Genomic DNA, 24,195 nt, shown 5'->3' on the forward strand with positions numbered 1-24,195 from the left:
TACACTTTCCACAACACGCCACCCTGCTAAAGCAAGACGTAGTCCTACGTCAAAAATCTACAACAAAATCTCGCAGCTTCAGGGAAGGGACCGTAAAAGTAAGTTGAGGCAAGCAGGAATTCCGGAATAAAAACCACGTAAAAAGCGACCTTAGTGTACTGTGAATTGTTGGAGGAGGTTCTGATTTATTATCTACGGAAGATCTTATGGACACAAAATGTTATTTTTCAGCACGCGTCATACCACTAAAAATGTGTATTTACATAGATCAGAAAATTCGGAACTGCTGGATAGCTGAAAAACGACGTGTGGGCTGAAATTATCTTTGAACACGCGAAAATCTCTCATTCTCAAGAGGTCAAGAAGGTTATTGGAATATCTATAGAGTTGGTATGCTTTAACGATGCGTGCTTGAACTTAGGGTTGGAGTTGACATCTCATGGTAAGAATTAACGTTATGTGAAAAGGGACCTAATACCCGTCAAAACTTCATCTTAATATTAAATAACTGAGTTAAGAGGTGCGTAACGAAGAAAATTATTGGGGGTTTTCTTCGTCATAATTTTTGCAGTTAAGTTGAGTGAGAGTAGGAGAGTATACACTAGGGTGGGGAAAAATTAACGATTTTCCAGAACCAAGTTTTTTTGGTTCCTTTTGGGGCCCCAAACAACCCTAAACTTACTGGAAGTTGATTGGTTTTGTCTCCGCTTGGCGCATTGCATTTCAAATTTGTATGAAAATTTATATGGGAAAACCTACTTTTTTGCATTTACCTTTATAGAGAGCTCAATAATGATCTAATAATGCACTATATTATGTAAAAGTATAGTATTTTAGATGCCTAAAAACTTTGCAAAAGGCACTGAAGAGCTAGGATGTCCCTAAGAAGAGCTATAGCTGTTCAAAGTTGAGTATGTCGATTTTAATGCAGAAAATCTTGTTTTCTGCCAACATTACCAATGTACCGGCACCAGTAGGATTCCCATCAGAAATAACCTGTCGTAACAAGTTTATACACTCAGCTGGATCAAACAAATTCAGGTCAATATTCTAGGCATAGGTAGAATCTACAACGTGTTTCAGAGGTTACTTCTGATGGAAATCTGACTAACGCCGGTACACTGACAGTGTTGGCAGAAAAAATGATTTGCGACATGAATTTTGACATACTCAACTTTAACCCGTAAAGACCCGGGACGGAACTTTTTTTTTTGTAAATGCTCGTTCTCAGCACTGAAACGGCCGATTTGGGAAAACTTGAACATTTATTCAAGGGGAATAGTTGCTCTAAGTTTTGGTAAAGGTGCCACCCCTCTGGAGCCCTCCCCGTTTTCGTGAGACGCAAATATGTCTGTGTTTTTTTCTAATTTTTCAAACAGATTGAGCAAACACTGGTAATTTTCATACGTACCAATTGCTCCATGTATCAAATCATGTCAGGTGGATGAAATATGGTATGTAAGAGTGAATTTTGGAGTTTTAAGATTATTTCAGTACAAAATCACAAAACTACGTATTTTCATAAAAAATCAAATGAGAAAATCGTTCTTCAAATTTTAAGCTCTACATTTTGGAAGTATGGTCTCCTGAATCAATACGCGATGAAATATTCATTTTAGCATGCAAATATTTTGAGAAAAACGAGTTTGAATTCACCAAAGTACGTATTTCCATGGAAACCTCATTTTCTCAGTCTCCCACAGTTGGTTTCAACTTGGCTCTTCAATTTTCAAGCTCTATATTTCTAGAGTAACGTCTTCTGAATCCAAAGATGCTGAAAGTTTTATTCTAGCATGCACAGATTTAGAGAAAAACGAGTTTGAATTCACTAAAGTACGAGTTCTTATGAAAACTTGATTTTCTCTAGATCTGTGCATGCTAGAATAAATCTTTCAGCATCTTTGGATTCAGAAGACGTTACTCAAAAAATATAGACCTTGAAAATTGAAGAGCTAAGTTGAAACCTACCGTGGGAGACTGAGAAAATTAGGTTTTCATGAAAATACGTACTTTGGTGGATTTAAACTGGTTTTTCTCAAAATGTTTGCATGCTAAAATAAATATTTCATCCCGTATGGATTCAGGAGACCTTACCACAAAAATGTAGAGCTTAAAATTTGAAGAACGGTGTTGTTGTTTGAATTTTTATAAAAATACGTAGTTTTGTGATTTTGTACTGAAATAATTTGAAAACTCCAAAATTCACTTTTACATACCATATTCCATCCACCTGACATGATTTGATACATGGAGCAATTGATACGTATGAAAATTACCAGTGTTTGCTCAATCTGTTTGAAAAATTAGAAAAAAAACACAGACATATTTGCGTCTCACAAAAACGGGGAGGGGTCCAGAGGGGAGGCACCTTCACCAAAACTTATAGCAACTATTCCCCTTGAATAAAAGTCCAAGTTTTCCCAAATCGGCCGTTCCAGTGCTGAGAACGAGCATTTTAAAAAAAAAAAGCTCCGTCCCGGGTCTTTACGGGTTAAACAGCTCCAGTATTTTTTTATGATACCCTAGCTCGTTGATGTCTTCGGCCAAGTTGTTAGGCATCAAAAAACCTACCATTTGAAGTCATGAAACCTATGGTTTGAGCCACTTTGAGCTCTTTAGAAAGGAAAATGCAAAAACGTTGGTTTTTCCATACAAATCTCCATATAAATTTGAAATGCAATGCGCCAAGCGGAGACTAAACCAATCGACTTCCGATAAATTTAGGATTGTTTGGGGCTCCAAATAGAACAAAAAAACTTGGTTCTGGCTTTCTGCTATCAAATTTCGTTTTTTCCATATAACGATTCCCCACCCTAGTATACACTGTCATTTACTCTCGCCAAATGAATACTATCGGGTCTGTTCACTTGGCGCACATTGTACGAATAGCTTCATGTACCGAGCTGTTCACATTGAGAACCATTTTTTATGATGTACTCTCACAACAAGAAGTGTATCGTAAGAAGGAAGGTGAAGAGAGTGTACCAACACCGATACTTATCTACTCGCATACTGACGACGATGTCAACGCATCTTGGGCTCGGTTGAAATGTATTCAAAATAGTTAGAGAAATTTTTTTTTCATCGATGCTCTCCAGATACGAATATGTCCGCCTGGGGAAGAACTTATTGATTTCTGGCCCCGTTGAACTGGATCCAACGGAATCAAGCATTTTAGAACCGTCTGTAAAAAAATCTAAATGAGCCTTCCCGATACCTGGGCCAAGCTTGTTTCCAAATTTGTCGTTCTGTTCCTATTATTCTGTGAGGGGCTAATAGGGGGAGGAAGGGGGGGTTCCTAGAGCGTTACGATTTGTTACATGGGGGAGGGGGGCAGGTAAGATCAGTGCTACGTAACACAAAAACTCTGGAGAGACTCCAAAAACGAGCATTTCTATCAAGTAAATTCTTCTACAGCGTTACGTAATTTTTATTTGTACCTAATTTTTGTTGCTTTTCATCGGTTTATTCATTTAGAAAGCTTTTACTGTTCTTAGGTGTCGTGTTAAATCTCCTTTTTTTAGATAAGCCTGCCAATTCAGTCTAAGAGTACTTTTTTTCCGCCTCTATTTGGACCAGCTGATGAAGAGGAGAAAAATGAAGTGTTGCATCTAAGGTTTTCGATGGAGTATTTCTCATAGCTCCTCAACGATACAATCTTTGAATTTTTTCAACCTTAGCTTGAATATCATTATACTGTCATTTTGGACCATCAAGCTAATAAAGTACAGGTAATCTTCCCTAACTCAGCTCCCATTGTAACAGTTTCATGATTGAGGCGTTTGAGTGGATTGAATACTTCCGATCCGTTTTAGGGCATTCCAGTGGTTTTGGATGAGAAGTTCTTTTCTGGTTTTGAGAAACTGTATAGAGGAATGATGACGTTGGGCTAAATACAGTCCTATTCACTGCGCATATGGCAATTCCTAATTTCATTGTTGTTTAACCACTTTGAATAATCCTAAAAAAAGCACTTCAAGCTCTTTTTTTGTTCAACCATATAATGCGTTTCATTATTCCTCAACCACCCTGTATTTGTGCTTCAAATCCCCTGAACAATCCTATCGTTGACCACATAATGATGTCAATTGACAAGCGTTGGCGACCGTGCTATCTCGACTGCGAGGTTGAAAACGGGCTGAAAATGATGTCTATTCATCTTAGCTAGCCACAACAGCAGCAGGCAGCCGCCGTTTTGAAAGATGAGCGTCGTATCGTATGATGCGTCGGTTATCCACACGAACGCGCTCTGGCGTCGATAACAGAGCTCAGTCCACCACCCTGCCTGCTGGTTTTGTGTCGGTTCATCGTCGAATTTTGCGAAGATTGACGTCAAGTAGTACCTACGGTACGAATGTAATGGCGTGCGTGTGTTTGTTTGTGATTTGATTGCGTCGTATGCGTCACGACGACGATCGGTTACCAGAAGTTGATTGAGATGACGAAGGCAATAATTGTTGCGTGTGCTGACTGACGGTAGGATTGGGAATAGGTTTTTTTTTCGGGGCATGAAATTGAATCCATTGTGATGATAGCCATGTAACGGTTTTCAGTTAATAATTTATCAATTACTGTACGTCTGATGTGGTTTTCGATATTCTGTGGTTGCTGACTATATAATGACCTTTCCTATAAATAGCCGAGTCATTATAAGTGTTTTCTTTTATCACAGTTATTCACTTGGCGATGCTAAAAATAAAATAAACTAAGCGTGCCAGTGTTGCATGTTAGTATGCCCTACAAAGTGAACAACAGATGACTGATTGTACGGCTCCGGTGCTTTGTCCTGTATCGAATGGAAGTTTTTCCAGGGTCAACAGGTGGCACGTGTGGATTTTAGTCTGCAGGCGGTGTTTTGCCGTCCTTTCGGGAAAACAAGAGAAAAATTCCATTGTGACGAAAAGTCAAAAGCAAGAGGCTGCTGGGTAGTGGTAACAAGATTCGTTTTGCAACGATGTGATAAATTGATTTTAATTTTTAAATATGTTTGAGATATTTAACGCTACAGTTACCTGCAGTTGATAGTATATAGATAGATTTTATTGTAACCCTCGTCGGGTCCAAATCAGCAAATATTTTAATTTCAGCATTATTTAGCCCCGATACGGTCGCCCATTCAAAACCGTTGCTGGCGGGGGTGCAACATACTTGCATCGACCGTCGTGGTTTTAACGAGGATGTTATTGTTTTGCTGGCAGCCTACCACCTACCGAGCTGCTCTCCGTTTTGTCCTTTGCACCCTGAGGAAAATCGCGGAGACACAATGATCTATTTTGGGAACATTTTGCGTTACTTGAGCGCTGATCTCAACGCAAATGAGTGAGTGTTTTCTCTTTATTTTGTACTAAAATTTTGCACAACAAGCGATGACAGACAAGAGACATGATGGACGACATCTTCGTTGGATTCTAAGCTGTTATTCTAGCCATTTTTATCACGATGTGCATCGTTAAAATAATGTTGTTTGTGGTGTAAATGATGTGCGGTCGAGGGTATTGTACTGTTTTTATTGTGGATTTATAACGATACCGTTGTTGATATCATTTCGATCGATTGTATTTGTACCATATGTTGAACGGTTGGATTAAAATGTTTGAATAAATTTTTACGGATGCATCTATTATGCCAGCTGTGACCTTTCGTTGACTCCGAGTAACACAGTTTCAAATCCAGCGGCAAATGGTCGAATGACCCCACGCGAAACAATCAGCAACTTTGAATGCACGCGCGGTCTGCGAAATCAGTCCACGTACGGAAAAGTGACTACTCTGCGCTGCTGCTCGACGGAGGCAAAAGTGAAAGTTTGCCTTTTTTTCGCCTCTCTATTCCACCATTGTACGGTGTACTGTCATTACCATGATTATTTTTTTTTCTGCCATCCTTTGGATAGAGCCATTCAATTTTGATACGGATCATTTTCCTCCGGTTTGCGCGTAGTGTTACTTTGGGAGCGCGCTCACGCTGACGGCTTTGGCTAGTTACCGCGTAATAGGTTTGCTGGAGTTTAAGTTGTTTCGGGGAATATTGAAAATTTGCTCTCGGTGGACTAAAGTTATAGGACGAATATATAAAACAGCAAGACGAAAGTTTTTGTACTTTATTCAGTGTTTACGATTTGCATTTCTAAGTGTTTGTTGAATTGTAAATGAGAAAATATTTTAATGGTGATATTGCATCAATAGGTGGTTGAGTTACTCCAGCGGGATGTTAATTAAAATCTGAATTTAGTTTTCAAATTAAAAACGGCGACACTTTTTTTCTGGCAATCTTGAAATTTACGGATTCTGTATGACGCCCATAGTTTACAAATTAATGAAGACTTCATATATCTGGAATGTATCGTAAAATTTATTTGAAGTATATTGTAAAACGGTCAATGGACCTTTCCGCAATCAGAATGATTCTCAATAGTCAGAACTCACCTTTAGTTGCTGTTTTGAAATCCAAAATGGCAACTTTCAGTTTCTAGAAAACTGCCTAATATGGCTAAATATCATCCAAAACGTGTATTTCCAGGTACGGAATGATGCCAATAGGCCGGGACTCGACCCCAGGCACCAAATTTGGAATCCAAAACAGTTTAAAAGACAGTGAATCAAATTGAGTATAATTGCTAATTCGTGATCATTAACCAAATTCATTACTTCCAGTTTTAATATTAGTAAGTACTTACTTTAAAAACCAGCCGCCCGTAGTTTCATCAATATTTCTATTTTTGTCACATTCGCAGATAACACTCTATCGAAACACATTCTTAGCGATTGTGTCTTTTAATGCGTGCTGCATTAAAAATAAAAAATTGCGGATTTTAGTTTTGACCATCTCACTTGTTGGATTCGCACCGGGACAAAGAATACCTACTTCAAATCGGCCGTGTTTTGATTCTGTCAAGTCAGCCATCTCGTAAATCTTTCGCATTAGGGGACTTTTAGCCAAAACGGTGTCAAATATGTCAACCCTACGATGAACGGGTCGTGCCAAGACTGTCTCGTCCCCGAAGACTATTTTCATCTCATCTCGTTTTATATCAATTTCAACCTATTTGCGCTAGACTGTTAAAAAACTAACAGAGCTGTAACTTTTATTCGATAAATGGTTCTCGATCCAATTACACAAACTGCAATGCCAAATATAATTAATCTCTTGAACAAAACTAAGTTCTTTTTTTTCTAGATACAAAACAAATAACTTCAAAATTTTAATGCACCTGTCAAAAACAGTATGTCGAGAAGATGATTGTCGAAGCGCTTGCAAAATGTTTCATTACAGCTTCCTTTCGAACTGCTGCGCATCGAAAAGCCAGACTGAGTTTGTTGTCACGAGAACATCGGAAAATGAAAACAATATTTAGAGGTCACCTCATCGTCACACCGCGACCAAACGCTATTCGCATGGTTTGGCAGATCTCATCTGTTGGGAAAACGGCGTTTCTTTTATTTTTGGGGAGAGTGAAATTTTTCTGTCATAAAACAAAACTTTCACACATTAGTCGCTGACTAATTGTTTTTGTGTTAGCTCGGATAATGGAACATCGAAGAGCGTTGCAGTTAATACACTGCTAAAATAGCGACTTTTACAAAACAATATTGTTTGAGTTTGCGAGTAGAATAAGATATTGTGGGTATTCACTTGAATACACGCCCAAACTATTATTTACTGGCACTGCAATGCGCTAGGGCAGTAACATTTTTGGCACTTTTTCAAAAACATGTCTCGATCCCGAACGCGAACGGTAGTTCTGGGTTGTGGTGTTTCTATACTTTCTCATTAAATCCCGATAGTTAGAAATTGCGGTCCAAATTAGAAAGAATCCTTTCATCTAATCCATGTTTTTTTTCTGCTTCCCCTTCCACAGCTGTGGCGGCTCGTTCCAACCTCTATGGAGTTTCAGCTCGACAGCGCAGAGTACTGCCAGGCACAACACAAATAAGCTGCACGCCCCCGTCGCGGTACGCGCCCTCCGAGATAGTTCCCGTCGCAGAGCCACCGAGGCCGTCACACCGCCAAGCAACAAAAAAACAACCGGCAGCAGAAACATATTCACTCATCACCTCCCACATCCGGTCATTATAAAGTAGTGAATTCGTTGTGATTGTCCCCTTGTGAGGGAAAGGAGAGAAAGTGTGCAAAGTGCTTACCTTGAAGTCCGCTAAGAACAGAAAGTTTTGTGTAGAGTTGTGAAGCGCGTTGAAGCGAGACAGAGAGCTTGGACCGAAGTCAGAAGGAAAAGGGTGTGTTACTATCAGCGTGTCCTTCGGGGAAAACGTTCTGCTTTTTTGGAAACAAACAAGACTGCATCCTTGATCACCCAGCTTTGTTGGGTACTTATCCTTGGCTGAACTGATTCGTGATTGGTGTGAAAATTGTCATCTTCAGCGCACATCGCTACGCTTCGATTGAAGACCCTTCGGTAGCTTCCAGTGAGAGAAGTAAGAAGGCACGAGGAAGGGCTAGAAGAGGTTTTGCTTTTATGCTAAAGTAGCCTACAGTTCTACGAAAAAAAAAGGTTTCGTGCGGACTTGAACGATTTCTGTTATCATCACTATCGACCAACTAGGTGACTTATTATATTGCGGGTAAGTTGCGCTAATTTTAACCTTTGCGACTTATAGCTTAATATATGATTGCATGTATCGTCGTTTTTTCTCTCGAGGTTACACGGTTTTTTGACAGCATGACTACTATTTTTGATCTTGCCATTTTGTTAACTGCTCTCTAGTTCTTTCCACTAGACGGTTGTTTCTTCCTTAGCCTCCTTAGCCTTAAAGCTGCAGGCTGAAAACCTCAAAAATACAGACAAGAAAAATTCCTTTGCCTCGCTACTTAAAACAGTACGATGACTGTACGCAGAAATCTTACAATACTTGGGTTTCATCATTGATCAGTTTTTAAGTGGTTGACTTACTGCAGTGTAGCGGCACGCTGATATTTCACATTTTCTTCAATCATTAGTGCAATTAGTAGCAATTAGTGTAACGAGTACATATAACATTTTTCCAGTATTAATAATATATTTTCTGATGCTCGAAAACAAAAAACTGGTGTTGGTTCGAGTTGAAATATAATTTTATTTATTTTATTTGGAAAAATCTTCTGGCTTTGATTTCAGTTTTGTTTCTACTGCGAGAAAAATGTGTGACCGTCTGTATGCAGGTTAAAAAATTCGTCACTTTTTTATTATTGAAGCTGTTCTTTCATGCTAACCCTTGAAGATATTTTTCATTTTTTACACACAACTTTTTTTTGTAGTCTGTAAAAAAAAACACAGCTCTGGTGATATTGAAAAAAATCGAGCAAAATTGTTAAGGAGAAAACGTGCAAAGAATCGAGCATTTATCTAGAAATCAGTGCTGGAAAAAATCATTGTCAATAGCGAAATTCTTCGAAAATTACAAACAATCATTGTTCAGTTTTCACTTCCAATCAATGCAGCAATGCTATTTAGTTAGAGACTTGCCGATATTTTATCAGAAATATGTTGCTCGACGTTTATTCGTTGCAATAACAGTTTCCGCTAGTGGAAAACAATAATTGAAGAGCTGAAAAAATATCAAAATCAGCTGAGAAAAAATTAAACCGCAGCAATGAAAGCTTTTTTTATGTATAGATTTACACTTTCTGACATTGCAGTACTGCAAAATTGACAGAGTGACTATAGAAAACTTAGATTCAAACAGGGGCGACACGTGGCTTTAAGATCTAGATCTAATTCAGAAAATCACGGTTCGTGGAAGTAACCACAAGAATGTCCGCAAAAAAAACGCAATTTATTCTGCCTGTTGCTAATTTAAAATAAAATTTGAACCATTCAGCTTCCAGTTAGTCTTTACAATACTTTATTTAATTTTTGCCTGACGTCCCTATGTGCACAGGTTGCACCTATGGACGAGTCGCCTCCTGGATTCAAAAAGAAAGAATTATTATTTTGTTATTAAAATGTTTTTTCATTGTAAATCGGAGGGGGTGCATCTTGCTTTAACGGTGCTTATTACCCCAGGTACCCCTACTCTAGATTTTTATTTGTCTAGCGAGCTGTCATACTCTGATGAAATATTTCACGCGCATCATTTACGGTCTCGCAATAAAATTTTTTGAAAACCCAACCAAATCATTTTCACCGTTCCTTCGGCGAAGCGAAGGTAATGAACAATACACTGTACAGAACACAAATCGATTTTACAAATTTCAGTTCATGCAACAAAACTCAGAGTAATAAATTTTCAGGAATACTGGAACGTCGAAAATCTAACGAACACGTTATCACTGCAACTTAATTTTCTTTTTTAAGAATAATGAAAAATGAAAGAAGAGAGAATGAACATTGCGTAATAGTGAAATTTTTCCTTGTCATGCTAACATTCCAGCTATGGTGGCTATTTTCCCTTTCCTGCGAAAGCGCTGGAAAATAGCAACTGTGAATGATATTAGGGGTCTTCGTGTCGAGTTCGTATACAAATACTCAGTAGTAAACTGTGTAGTTCCTATTACTCGTCAATGCAGGTGAGTATTTTTACGTCTGGGTATTTGTATACATGTTCGACATAAATACCCATTAGAGTGCCAATGAAAATCGATTTTTTGAATATCGTTTAGCGGTAGGGCTCAGAAGTTTCGTCTTCTCGAAAAAAGTCCCCATGCAAAATTTCAGCTCGATCAGACATCGGGAACACGTGCCTCAAAGCGGTCAAAGTTTCAAAAAAATATCGATGAAAAAGAAAGCACAGATAGTGATACATGAAATTGTCGATTTCGAATTTGTTTCGATGCCATATGTCTTAAAAATGTATGAAACGGTGGTGTTAACTCGAAAAAAAATTGTTGTAAAAAACCAACATTTTGGGTCTTAGAAAGTTTTCGAGCTTGGGGCCAATGGCATATATATAAAAAAATCAACTTTCGAATTTTGTTTAGCGGTAGGGCTCATATGTTTCGTCTTCTCGAATAAAGTTTTCATGCAAGATTTCAGCTCGATCGGACATCGGGAACACTTGCTTCAAAGCGGTCACAGTTTGACGACAAACATCGATGAAAAAAGCACAGGTAGTGATACATGAAATTGTCGATATCAACATTTTTTTGATGCTATACGTCATAGAAATGCATGAAACATCGAGATCTGGTGTTGACTCGAAATAAAAAATTTTACAAAAAAATCGAGTTTCTGGGACTAAGAAATTTTTAAGATGAAAGAGTGAATTGATGGGTTTCGAAAATTTCTAAGCCCCAGAAATTCGATTTTTTTGTAAAAATTTTCTAGTTTGAAAAATTAAAGACCGAAATAACGAAATTGCAGAAAATAGCAATATAACTGAGGCGAGAACAGAAAGAAGGACTATAAAATATGGTAAAAACAGCATATAAGGATGCAAAGAAAATCGAAAAGATGAAGACAAAGATAAGATCAGAGAGATCAAAACGTATACAGGCTATACAGAAATGTGGAAAGGATAAAAAAGAGCAGAAGGTCAAAGAGAGATAAGAAGAACAACAGTGGCTAATGAAGCGGAAAGATTACATAAATAGCAGAGGACCGTAAGACAATGAGAGGAAAATGAAGAAAGACAAAGATGAAAGCAGAAATAGAGGCAACTACAATGGAAAGAAAGAAAGTCAGAGAAGAATTTGTAGAACGATAAAGAAGAGTATAATGCATCACTTTTCTTGAAAACAATATACATACAAAAATAGAGTGGAGAGCAGAGAATAAAACGCGGGGAAAAATAACAAACATGACAAAAAATAAAGACAAAGAGGCAATAAAAAGGATAGAAATCAATGTAGAGCTTACGACCAAAAATATCATCAAAGGACAGTATAAAAGGAACAAACTTGAAATTTTTTGCCGGGTCTCGGTAACAAAAAAAGACACAACTTCATACAGATAAAAAATAAGCAGCAGCTTAGAATGAAATAATGATAAAAAAAACGAGAGGGTGACTATGTATGACAAGGCCAGAAAGAAGTAACAGAACTATAGAATGAAAAGAGATGAGGATGAAAATAACAGGATAGAAAGATAAGAGAAATAGATGTCCCAGCTAAAACATAGAAATGGATCGCAAGACAGTAAGAGCGAAATAAAGAAAACCAAAGATACGTACAGAAACAAGGACAGCTACAATAAGAACAAAGAAGGTCAGAGAAGAATTGGTACAACGATAGAGAAGAGTATAATGCAACACCTTTTATTGGGAATAGGGCACATAGAAAAAACGAAGCTAAGCATAGAGTAAAACGCGGGGAAAAATAACAATGACAGAATATGACAGAAAACAAAACCAAAGAGAATATCAGAAAGAAGGATAGATCAGTATACAGTTTAGGATTACGAATGATAGTTAAGGAAAATAACAAATGAGAACAAAATCAAGGCGGAGAGAGAGAAGGTTAGATAGAAAAACCGAGAAAAGAGAGAGAGATTAGGAAAGTAACAGACAGTGGAGATAAGGACACATATGAATACAGCTAGAAAAATAGAAAGTAGGCTAGAACAAAAGATAAAGAAAGAGAGTGAGAGAAATATATATATATATATATATATATATATATATATATATATATATATATATATATATATATATATGTATATATATATATATATATATATATAAATATATATATATATATATATATATATATATATATATATATATATATATATATATATATATATATATATATATATATATATATATATATATATATATATATATATATATATATATATATAGAGAGAGAGAGAGAGAGAGAGAGAGGAAAAGAAAAAGAGAGAGAGAGAGAGAGAGAGAGAGGAAAAGAAAAAGAGAGAGAGAAAACAAATGAATGTGAGAGAGAAAGAGAGAGTGTGTGTGTAAGAGAGAAGAGCGAGAGTAAGAAAAAGAATGAGAGAGAGCAAGAGAGTGAAAGAGAGAGCAAGATAGTGAAAGAGAGAAAGAGATTGTGAGAAAGAGAGAAGGAGATTATGAGAAAGATGGAATGAGATTGTGAGAAAGAGAGAAAGAGATTGTTAGAAAGAGAGTGTGAGAGAGAAAGAGATTGTGCAAAAGAGAGTGTGAGAGAGAAAGAGATTGTGCAAAAGAAAGTGTGAGAGAGAAAGAGATTGTGCGAAAGAGAGAAAGAGAGTGTGTGTGAGAGAGAAAGAGAGTGTGTGAGAGAGAGAAAGAGAGTGCGAGAGAGAAAGAGAGTGAGTGAGAGAGAGAGAAAGAGAGTGAGAGAGAGAGAAAGAAAGAGAGTGAGAGAGAGAGAAAGAGAAAGAGAGTGAGAGAGAGAGAAAGAGTGTGTATGTGTGAGAGAGAAAGAGAGAGTGTGTGTGTGAGAAATAGAGAGTGTGTGTGAGAGAGAAAGAGAGTGTGTGGTAGAGAGAGTGTGAGAGAGAGAAAGAGAGTGAGAAAGAGAAAGGGTAAGAGAGAAAGTAAGAGAGTTAGTAAGAGAGGTAGAGAAAGAGAAAAGAGAAAGAAATATGAACAGAAAGATGAAAAAGAGAAGAGAACAATCAAAAAAATAAAAGGGACGAGGATGAAAATAACACGATGGAAAGACAAGGAAAAAGGTCAGGTGGAGAAATGTTGTAAATGAATAACACGCACAACAACAGACAAGAACAGCAGGTCTAAAAACCCCGCAAACAGAAACGTGATCACAGAAAATTAAAAAGAAAGAAAAATGAATACAGGCGCTCAAGAAAGTGAAAAGGGAAGTAAAAATCGCAGATAAAATGGCCAGCAGAAAGAAAAGGAATGGAGAAAAAGTGATAGTGACAAAGACAGCGGGAAGAACACAAAAAAAACTCTGAGAAAAGTATAAAATGAATAACATAGTAACGTCAGAAAGAGGTACAAAAAATAGTAAAGGATAGAATGTAGAGGAAGGAGAGCAAATGTGACAAATATCAAAATCAGGGTGGCAAACAAAGGAAAAAACGAAACGACAGATTAGAGAATAAACTGACAGTGACAGATCAACACACAATTTAGATCGAAAGAGGGTTAGAAATTAGATCAGGAAAACTGGACAAGTAATATAATGTAGTACGGTTTGGGACTTCAGACAGAAAAACGCAGAAAAAAAAGGGGAGAAATTATTGCAGAGCAGATAAAAGTACAGAGATAAGTACAGAAATGAGTACACCAAACAGACAAACGTAGCAAAAAAAAACAACAAAAATTGGACAAATCATCACATTTCTACAGATCATCAGGATAAACAAAGGTATTAAGATGCCATCCACATACCACGTGGACAAATTTTCAACGATTAGAACCACTCCTCTCCCTAGAACAAATGCCCATATAAATTCTTTTTTTTTTGTAAGGACCGTGGACATTACACACCCCCCCCCCTCCCTCCATGCTGTCCACGTGGTATGTGGATGTCCTCTAAGATAGAAGAAGATTCAAAATATAGTGTAGATCTAGCGCAGGGGTTTCTGGATCGTTTTTGACAAACAAAATAATTAGCTTAAAACAGATATTTTTCTGGCTCATCAGATCTTTTACTCAGCGACACTTTTTTAAACCAAAATATTTGACAGACCTGAATTTTTGAACCAATAGGAAACTCTTCCTCAAAAACTAGGTGTTCCACCGTACATATTGAATATTGAGGTTCCGAAGTAGTCGGCTTCGCCAACGATGTAGTAATTCTTGTGGGGGGAAAATTTGACAGTATAGTATCGAAAAGAATGCAGTTAGCTCTGAACTGCACTTTAGAATGGTGTAGACGAGAGGGGCTGACCATTAACCCCTCAAAAACAACCATTATTCCCTTCAGTCGGAAAAGGAGGTTTAACATAAATAGCCTGAAATTGGGTGAAACCACACTTATGCTTTCCATTGAGACCAAACACCTTGGAGTGGTTTTGGATCAGAAACTCAGCTGGAATGCACATGTTGAATACGTCATTGGTAAAGCTACAAGTGCGCTTTGGTCGTGTAGCAAAGCCATAGGCAGGAAATGGGGATTAAGGCCGTGTATGATCTATTGGTTGTACCAGGCAATAATAAGACCAAGAATAACCTAAGCCTAGCGAGGCCCTGTGGTGGCCTAAAACCAAAGAAAGCTCAACGCAGAATAAGCTTGGCAGGTTGCAAAGGCTAATATGTAACGCAATTACTGGAGCAATGCATAGTGCTCCATCGAAAGCCTTAGATGCAATTCTGCATCTGTTACCACTCCATCAGGTAGTACAACTAGAGGCGGAAAAAAGTGCACTGAAACTAACACGCCTCAAAGAAGTATCTGAAGGAGATCAGAGAGGCCAGCTAGCAATCCTTAAAGATTTTTAGCTGAGCAAACTTATACTAAATAACGAAGATTGGATGGAAACCAAACCAAACTCCGAAACACTTTTTAAAATTATTGGGACCGAACGGGAAATTTGGGAACAAGGAGGCCCGAATATTCGACAAGGCTCTGTCGTCTTTTACACAGACGGCTCGAAAATGAACAATTCAACAGAGCAGGTATAAATGGGCCAGGAATAAGTATTTTGATACCAATGGGTCGTTGGCCTACAGTGTTTCAGGCTGAAATATTTGCAATTTTCGAATGTGCACAAATCTGTTTGGATAGAAAGTATAAGCATCCCAATATATGCATTTTCTCCGATAGCCAAGCAGCACTAAACGCATTGAAAGCCTTCACATGTACCTCTAAGCTAGTATGGGTGTGCATCCTTTCACTAAAACAACTGGCAGAAAGGAACCAAGTCAAGTTATTCTGGGTTCCTGGTCACTGCGGAGTAGAAGGCAATGGAAAAGCCGATACGTTAGCTAGACAGGGGTCATGTACCGATTTTATTGGCCCAGAACCGTTCTGTGGGGTGTCATCAAGCGCCTTGAAAGCAGAATTTAAAACCTGGGAACATCGGACAATATAAGAGAATTAGATATGCTCTGAAGGGCTACGCCAGTCGAAACGCTTTATAACACCAAACGTGAAAAAAAGCCAGCAACTGCTTAGTTAAAACAAAAAGGAATTAAGCACAATAACAGGTCTGTTCACCGGACATTGTCCGAGTAAACATCACCTAAAACAAATTGGTCAGTCAGATGACGAGATTTGTCACCTTTGTGGGTTCGAATGTGAAACCGCAGAACATTTGCTCTGCCAATGCAGTGCATTAATACAGCGCAAAATAAGAGCCTTTGGAAAAGGAACTATGGAGCCTTTCGAAGTCTGGTCTGCAAATCCTAATGATTTCATACGAAATTCAATGCCTAATTGGAAGAAAGGGTGCGATATGACAAGGACGATCACTCCTATCAATAGTGATATGTCTGCCACAAGAACCTAGACTAAAGAAGAGGCATACCACAAAAGATCAATACAATGGTCCAAATCTTACAAAATAAAATATTGAATTGAGATAGTGAGTGCTTCGCCTAGCGAAAGATCTGAGGGCTCCTGATTTAGAGAACACGGTGGCAAAAACCTGGAAAATCAGGAAATGTCAGAGAATTCAATTTTCGGTAAGGGAAATCAGGGAAAACTGAAAATCAATCAGGGAATATTTTTAATCGAGTCGCGAATGCTAATGCGAAGCCTTTACTGTTTGGTTTCATATCAAATCGAACACTTTTTTACTGAAATTACACAGCTGCATTCATCTAAGAGAAATTTTGACCGAGACACGATAAAATTTTAAACGTCCAATGATATTTCAGAGTTGCATTCCTCTATGTTGCGCATTCTGCGCACTATGTATTAAAAATATCAAATTATCAAATCCCTTTGTATCATTGCAGAATGCCTTTGGATATTGTCATATTGCAATGTTTCATTTTTTTATTGGGCATGATTTTTCGTTTCTCATTTCAAACTATTCCGATGATATTCATTCGATCACCATTAATCTGTATATAACTTCACCCCTTCTGTTCACAGATTGGCGCGGATTCTATCATATGAGTAAGCGTAGCATTGTAAACATTATACTCACAGCAGCGCCGTGTGCATAGCAACATCGTATAAATGCAGTAAATCATCCCAAAAACACACACACACTTATTCATTCACGCTATCCTATCGACGCAACAGGACAGTTTTTGAGCATACCAACATCGCATTGTCGCATCATCGTCATCATCATTTGATCGTAATTTGTCATCATTTAAGCTAAGGAATCATCGTCTCAAAAAGTATTTCTGTGACATTCATCCAATTCCCAGCTAACTGTGAGTATTTACCAGTAATCGCAAAAATCATCAGAAGCGGTTGTTAATATCGGTTATTACTGGTTGAGAAGTAAATTATTGTCAACTCTGATGAGCTATGATAACTCTTTGTGCCAGGATGATTTACGGACTACCGGTATAAAACCCGTCATTCATCTTTTTTTTATAGCCATATTGCGTGTTGTTTTACTTTCTTGGTCTAATTTTGTCATTGTTTCGAAGCTAGAGTATAATAAAAGAATAACAAATCAATCAATAAAAATGGCAAATGTTTTTTGTTCAGCACCATTTTGACGTAACGGTAAACGGGGACTGTTTGTCCTTTAAACAGTGGCAGTGGAAACGCATGGTTACTGTCGAAAGTGTACTGGGTTCAAGGTATGCAGGAATCGTTCGCCAAATAAGACAAACTTGTGTTATCATTCGTCAGTACAAATAAAATGAAAATTAATATGAGTTTGCGTTAGGGCTTTTATCAAAGGTTAGAGGAAATAATACTTCTGCAATAATCCACGCGGACTAAGGTTATTTCTATTATTGTTACACAAACCACACAGCACGTGCGGAAAATAATCGATTGCTTTTCCAGTGAAGCCAAGAGAACTGAAAACAGGATCTGGAAGGTCAACTAGGCTGTCAGTCTTTAATCGAGGTCTATACCGGAAATGTTCACAGATAATATATGTCCCGTCAACATTTGAAATATTTGAAAACCGAAAATCACTTATGGTGCTGAACGTTGAAGAAGAGGAAAAGCAGTGTGAAGAGGGTTGTGGACAGTTTGGGGAGCCGATTCATGAATGTTCCACATTCCTCCATCTAGTTAACCGACTAAATGCCAGGACGTTGACTTCTGACGAAAAAGAAATCATTCCGACGTTTCATGCATTTTTAATCGGTTGCTTTTGGAGCCTTGAAATGCTTTACATAAATCGGGAGTGGTAATTATTGTTGGCTAGCTAGAGATGGTCAGGTTTTAGGGTTTTTAAACCCGACGGATAAGGAATTTATAGTAAAGAGAAATTCGGGTTCGAATGGGGTGAGGATTTGTAAAATATTAAACTCAACCATCTTTATTAGCAGCGTAGAACCATAAACAAGCAAAAAATATGATGATTTAGGTAGAACAGTCGGAGTCTTAGTGAAGCGTTCCTTAAATAACCTAAAATGCATCTCGGTTGGTACGAAAATGTTCGTTTTACCAGACGGATTCATCCATATCGCGGTTTACGAGACGAGATGTCATTTTTTTATTACGCATATTAAACTAAACTGAAGTGAATTTTTGGACGACGCTCTGAACTAGTATATTGCAGTTATTTTTTGGGCGATGATTATGGATTTGCTATCCATAAACTCTAGCCGTAGAATGAAATTCTAAAAATATTATGATTTCAATAACAAAATTTATTTCACGCATAAAGGATGTTACGGTCAAATATCGGTCAAACAAAAATGTGTGTAAATGAGTAATATTTTTATTAAAAAAGCAAATCATGTTTTCATCAAGTTCAATTTGTACAGAATGAAAGAAACATATTGACTCAAGCTTCCTTTTTAACGAATGCGAATTGTCGGACATCAAGTTTTGTATAGCCTTCTTTGACATTTTTTTTTGGGTCTCCTACGAATGGCGGAAAATCAAAAGGCGGAATCACGAAAGGCAGAATTATAAAAAAGCAGAACTACGAAAGGCAGAATATTTCATAAGGCAGAATCACAAAATGGCAATTTTGGTTATGTATTTTACTAACATTGTGTCATCTATTTTCCCTTTAATAACACACACTCGCGGCCTTTAGCCGACTCTATTGTCTAAGTGTATGTTGTCCTTACTCGCTACCGCTCGTTCGGACTTAACCAAGGAAGAGAAAACCTGTTTGAATAATCCTAGAAATCCAGTAGATCAGTCGTTTGTATGCGAGAGGCCGCCGCTTCCGACGGCGGGTCGGCGGCCGGCTCGGTTCCTTGACCTCGTTTATGCGTCTTCGCCACATGGATTGTTTTATGTTAATTATACCTAACATGCCCTTGAGACTAGTGTAAGTTATACCTAACATCGAAAAATTACTCTCCGCGACGCCGTGAAAATCTTGAGGACCTAAGCCAAACCAGTTTGCGTGTTCCGGATCTAATAATAAGGCTTGCCTTGCACCTTCCTCCAAAACTGGTCATTGTTTGCGCCCCAATAATAAGTCTGGTTACCAAATAATAATAAATATAGAGTAGCAGCTTTAGTACCATGACCAGGATTCGCACTAATTTGCCATCATGCACTCGGCTATCGTGAGTCAAGTTTTGCTTCCAGTGATTCTGCCTTTCATACCCTTCGAAATTTTGCCTTCCATATTTCCGCCTTTTGAAATATTTTGCCTTGTGTGTACGGTCATAGAATTCTGCCTTTTATGATTCTACCTTTCGTGCTTCTGTCTTTTGTGATTCTGCCTTTTGTGACGAACCCGTATCTTCACATACGGCTTTCGCGATTGTTGTCTGGTCGACTTGTTTTGCTTATCGTCACGCTTTGAAGTTCAACACTGGACGGACGACCCGGCTCTCTTCTAATTTTGATGTTGCCTAACTTTCTCCTTCTTCGTACGGTTCGACCGATCATAGTACGATTTACGACATCTACCTGCGCCCCAGATATTCGCTAATATCTGACACGATCTTTTGCCTTGCAAATGAAGTGACAAAATTTGTTTTCTTTTATTCATATTTTTTTGAGTTGGCACATTGACAGTTAACCGTTATCCGCTCGACAAAAAAAAAAAACACCCCGACGGTGGTAACCGTCAGGGTGTTTTTTTTTTTGAATTTGAATTATAATAACTCATTACAATTTTAATCCGATTTCAATAGTTATAGCAGTTTCTGCAACTTATCTAATTTGAATTTCAATAGTTATAAAGTTTCTTATCTAATTCGAATCCAGCATCAGTGGTGTTCTCTGGACATCATCCCGATGCCGGAAAAACTCATATTCGATAGTAGTCTGCCATTTCAGTTATCTTCCATAAACCGGAAGTTGCCATTTTTTGAGATAAAAATGGCCTCTGTGGTCGTTTTCAATCCTCTGGACATCGTCCCGAATTCGAAAATACTCCTATAATGTGGTTGCGGAAATATCCATATTCGATGGTATTCGGCCAATTTTGATTATCTTTTGGAATCCAAAATAGCGTCGGAAATCGTTTTACGGTCTCTGGATATCACCCCGGTTCTGAAAATACCCAATTAGGATGGTATGCCACGTTGTATTATTTAATAGTTTCTATGGCCAGTAAAAGCCCCGGTGGAATCTGTTCCGGAAGGACAATTATGAGGGCAAAACACCATAACACCCAAAACTATGAGATTGGCTTGTGGAAGCAATTTTATGAACTTTGAAGCAATTATTCTTTTCAAATATTCATAAGATTCCTAAGTTTCGAAATTCATCCCCGAAAAATTGGATTTCCGACAATGAAAAACTTCTTTCTAGGCACCCCTGACACTGACTTCAAAGTAAAGAAGTTACTGAATCTTTTGATGCTGAAATTATCAAAATCGGATGAAAATTTTCAGAGTTAGAAGAATTACAATTTGTGGGTACCCGGATACCCCGTCGGGCATGTAAGAGGTGGAATTCAATTCAAGTCGGTCAGTTATTTGGGCCAACTCTACATAGTTCAGTCAAAGTTTGTACGTTCTATTAGACAAGCTCATTGGTCATTATGTTCCACGATGTCGTCATGTCTGCATCATCCCGAGTCGCTTTGGTACCTTTCTTAAAATTCTGCTGGATAATTTCCCAATATTTTACGACTGGTCGAAATTTAACGTCTACCCTATTGTCACGGTACCTCTCAAGCACCTCTCGGTTGTAGTGGCAGTTTTTCAAATCTGGCCGAAACTTCACTGGTCTTTCGTGAGCCTTATAAACGAACGGAGACGTTTTTAGGCACTCTTTCTTATACATTTTCGAATCAATTCTTATTTGTGATAAGAACCTTGGTCCACAGCTGCAAATCCCATGCCAAATCAAGAACTTCCTGGTCAATTCATCAGCGGAAACGAACTAAATTTAGCTGGAACATCTCCTCTGGCAGCGGCCTTGTAGAGTTTCGGTCCTAGGAGCTGTCCAAAATTCTTCATCACGCACGTTTTGTTATCCACAAGCATACATCCTTCATACTCCATGAAAACCTTGTAGTACAACTGTCTATTGTTATTCTCTCCGTCAAAGTTTTTCTTTTTTATCGGCCAGCCTCATTTTATTCTACGGTCTTTGGCACTCTTCTCGATCTCCCATTTTTTTTCGACAGAGCGAAGTTCAATATCGACTCCATTATCACGGTACATCTAAAGCACCTCTTGGCTGAAGTGGCAGTTCACTAGATCGGGCCAAACTTCACCGGACCTTTGTGAGTCTTATAAACGAGATGAGACGTTTTGGACGTCTTTCCTATACATTTATAAGTTCGTTGTCTTGCTTGTGAAAAGAATCTTGGTCCACAGCTGCAAATCCAAGAACATCCTAGCCAATTTATCAGCGAAACAAACAAAATTTGCTGGAAACATCTCGTCTGGCAGCGGCCTTGTAAAGTTTCGGGGCTTCAAAGCAGGTGAAATGCCTCCTTACGCCTTTTCGAATACCAACCCGGATTTGCTTATTATTATTCCAGTAATAGGTAAAATTTACGGTAGAACATATCCTTCGGTGTTGATGTCCGGGTGTGAAAAGTCCATATGTTTCAAAAAGCATCTTCGGATCATTGTGGCTGCAGTTATTATGCAGCCTAAGGTTGTCGTCCACCGTATCTACATTTTTATTGGCCCTGACGACTCTGTTGATATTGGCTTGGTCTTTACTTGCGAAAGTGCAGGAAGGAAATATTTTTGCTTTTGTTTTCACACATTAATTAACAATTGCATATGAAAATTCGCGTAGGTGCGAACAGCCTTGAAAATCTCTTTTACTTATGTCAGGGCCAATTACCCAAAAAATTCCATTTTAAAATATAAAGATATATAAAGAAATTAAATCATTGCAGTTCTACTCTTGCTATGCTTATACTATAGGTATATTTTTTTCTTTTTAAACTACTTTCAGGTAATTAGTCTAAATTGACCATAAGGAGGGCGTTCGCAGCAGGTGAACAGCATAAGAAAAATAGCAACGATAAAAGCTACCCATTAATTTTGCTAGCAAGAAGGTGTAAGAGGAACGAGATTTTTTCGCGTTGATTTAAATTTCCCGACCAACAACAATCAACCGAGTATCCGACAAAACTCTCACGCGGGTGTAATAACAGCAACAACAGCACCCTAACCGGACTGAGTCATAGTCACCCAGCGGCAGAGGCTCTGTGCATGTTTACAGACGAGAAGACGATCCGTCGAGTGGAGAGCTTAGAAGAGCGCAGTACCGTTGCATGTTACCACTGATCGTCTCGCCGGAGCAGGACACATACGTCGCAATACTGGGTTCCGTCCGGACGGTAGAACGCAGCTCGGAATCGGCACAATCGTTCGAGTGATCTGTCTGTCATTCAGTTTTGCGCCACTGTTGATTTGTGTTGAGAGATAGCGAGACTTATAGAGCAAACAAATCGAAATATTCTATTTTTTGTGATATAGTATATATCATATTGATTTTTAGGAAATTGATTTTAATCTCGGTAATTCGAAACGAGCAGATCGAGAAGCGAGGTGCAGTGAATTCATCTAGGAAGAAAAAAGCTTACAAAAAAATAACGTCACTTCGATAAGCGAAGTCTGGTACAGCTGCAAACAGCTCAAAATTACTACTTCCACTACACTACTACTTCTACTTCTCCTGCGGTTCGAGAGCGATTCGTACTAGCGCACCTTTGTGAGCACTTGATTCTCAAATCTAATTTTGAAACAGTGATAAAGAAACAACAGCGCTTCGCCGTCGAAGCTAAGCTACCTTCCCTGAGTGCGGATATTGTTTAATGACCACCGTTATCATGCGTCAGAAGGATATCAGACCAGCACCGGCCCGGATCGAGTTCAAGGGCATGAAATTCTTGATTACGGATCGCCCATCGGATCACAACATTCATGCCTACATTGCGGTAAGTTCGGCATTATTTCGTACATCCCAGTTTTGCAATCCCGTTCTGTTTATTTATTATCTGCAATCCGTTATCAGCTGCACCAATGTCGTCCAAACGGAGGTTTTGTTACATGCGATGATAAGCGGGGTAGACTAAAATTTCAATTATTTACCTCCAGACCGGGTACTTTTTACAAATCCTTTTGCGTCTTTTTCTTCATTCGAAGAATCCCCCATCAAATCATTTTTGTAGGATGTTATCAGCTGTCACGCATTAATTTTGCGAGAAACACATGACGATAGAATGATTTTTGATTATCGGTCTGATGAATATGAAAAAATAAACTGAATTGTGTTGAACTTCTTCTTTCAGATCATCTCCAAGTATGCCGATAGTCAATATCTCCCCTTCCTTGATACATTGTTCGTTCACGCACTGAGTAAATTTTTCGTTATTCATTAGTTCTACACTTTGTTTTCTCCTTAATTCCAGGAACTCAAGAAGCACAATGTCTCGGTGGTGGTTCGCGTGTGCGAACCGAGCTATAAGATCGAGGAGCTAGCCAGTCAGGGCATCCAGGTGCGAGATCTTGCATTCGAAGACGGAACCTTCCCGCCGCAGAACATTGTCGATGAATGGTTCGAAATTCTGAAGCAAAAGTGAGTACACCGCGTATTGTGTCGTAACCGTAATGCTACTAATGCTACTAGTAATCATTTTGTGGCTAGTTAGAACGCAAGCCTAATGTTTCTTTGTGTGTCCTAAGTGTTACTAATGTGAAACAATAAATGGCAGCTTCTTGTATAGATTCCAGGATGACCCGGAGGCGTGTGTAGCGGTACACTGTGTGGCTGGACTTGGCCGGGCACCGGTTCTTGTGGCACTGGCGTTGATTGAGCTAGGACTTAAGTACGAGGCAGCTGTGGAAATGATTAGGGAGTAAGTGGCCTTTATCG

General features: G+C 38.4%; 1 protein-coding gene across 4 annotated transcripts in view; it reads left to right on the plus strand.

Annotated features, from left to right (window-relative positions):
* Positions 1-24,195, plus strand: part of LOC129726571 (PRL-1 phosphatase) — a 104,094-nt gene that overhangs the window by 75,353 nt on the left and 4,546 nt on the right. For 2 of the 4 annotated variants that reach the window (XM_055683429.1, XM_055683430.1), the window contains 4 exons: positions 7,856-8,576; positions 22,270-23,257; positions 23,732-23,898; positions 24,035-24,178. In XM_055683429.1, coding sequence (XP_055539404.1) covers positions 23,135-23,257; positions 23,732-23,898; positions 24,035-24,178 — 434 coding nt within the window. In that variant the 5' untranslated portion in view covers positions 7,856-8,576; positions 22,270-23,134. Of the gene's footprint in view, positions 1-7,855; positions 8,577-16,884; positions 17,175-22,269; positions 23,258-23,731; positions 23,899-24,034; positions 24,179-24,195 lie in introns of all 4 variants that reach the window. The other 2 variants (XM_055683432.1, XM_055683433.1) reach the window with 2 other exon arrangements.

Source organism: Wyeomyia smithii, chromosome 3 (assembly GCF_029784165.1).
Source record: "Wyeomyia smithii strain HCP4-BCI-WySm-NY-G18 chromosome 3, ASM2978416v1, whole genome shotgun sequence".
NCBI classification, from domain to species: domain Eukaryota; kingdom Metazoa; phylum Arthropoda; class Insecta; order Diptera; family Culicidae; genus Wyeomyia; species Wyeomyia smithii.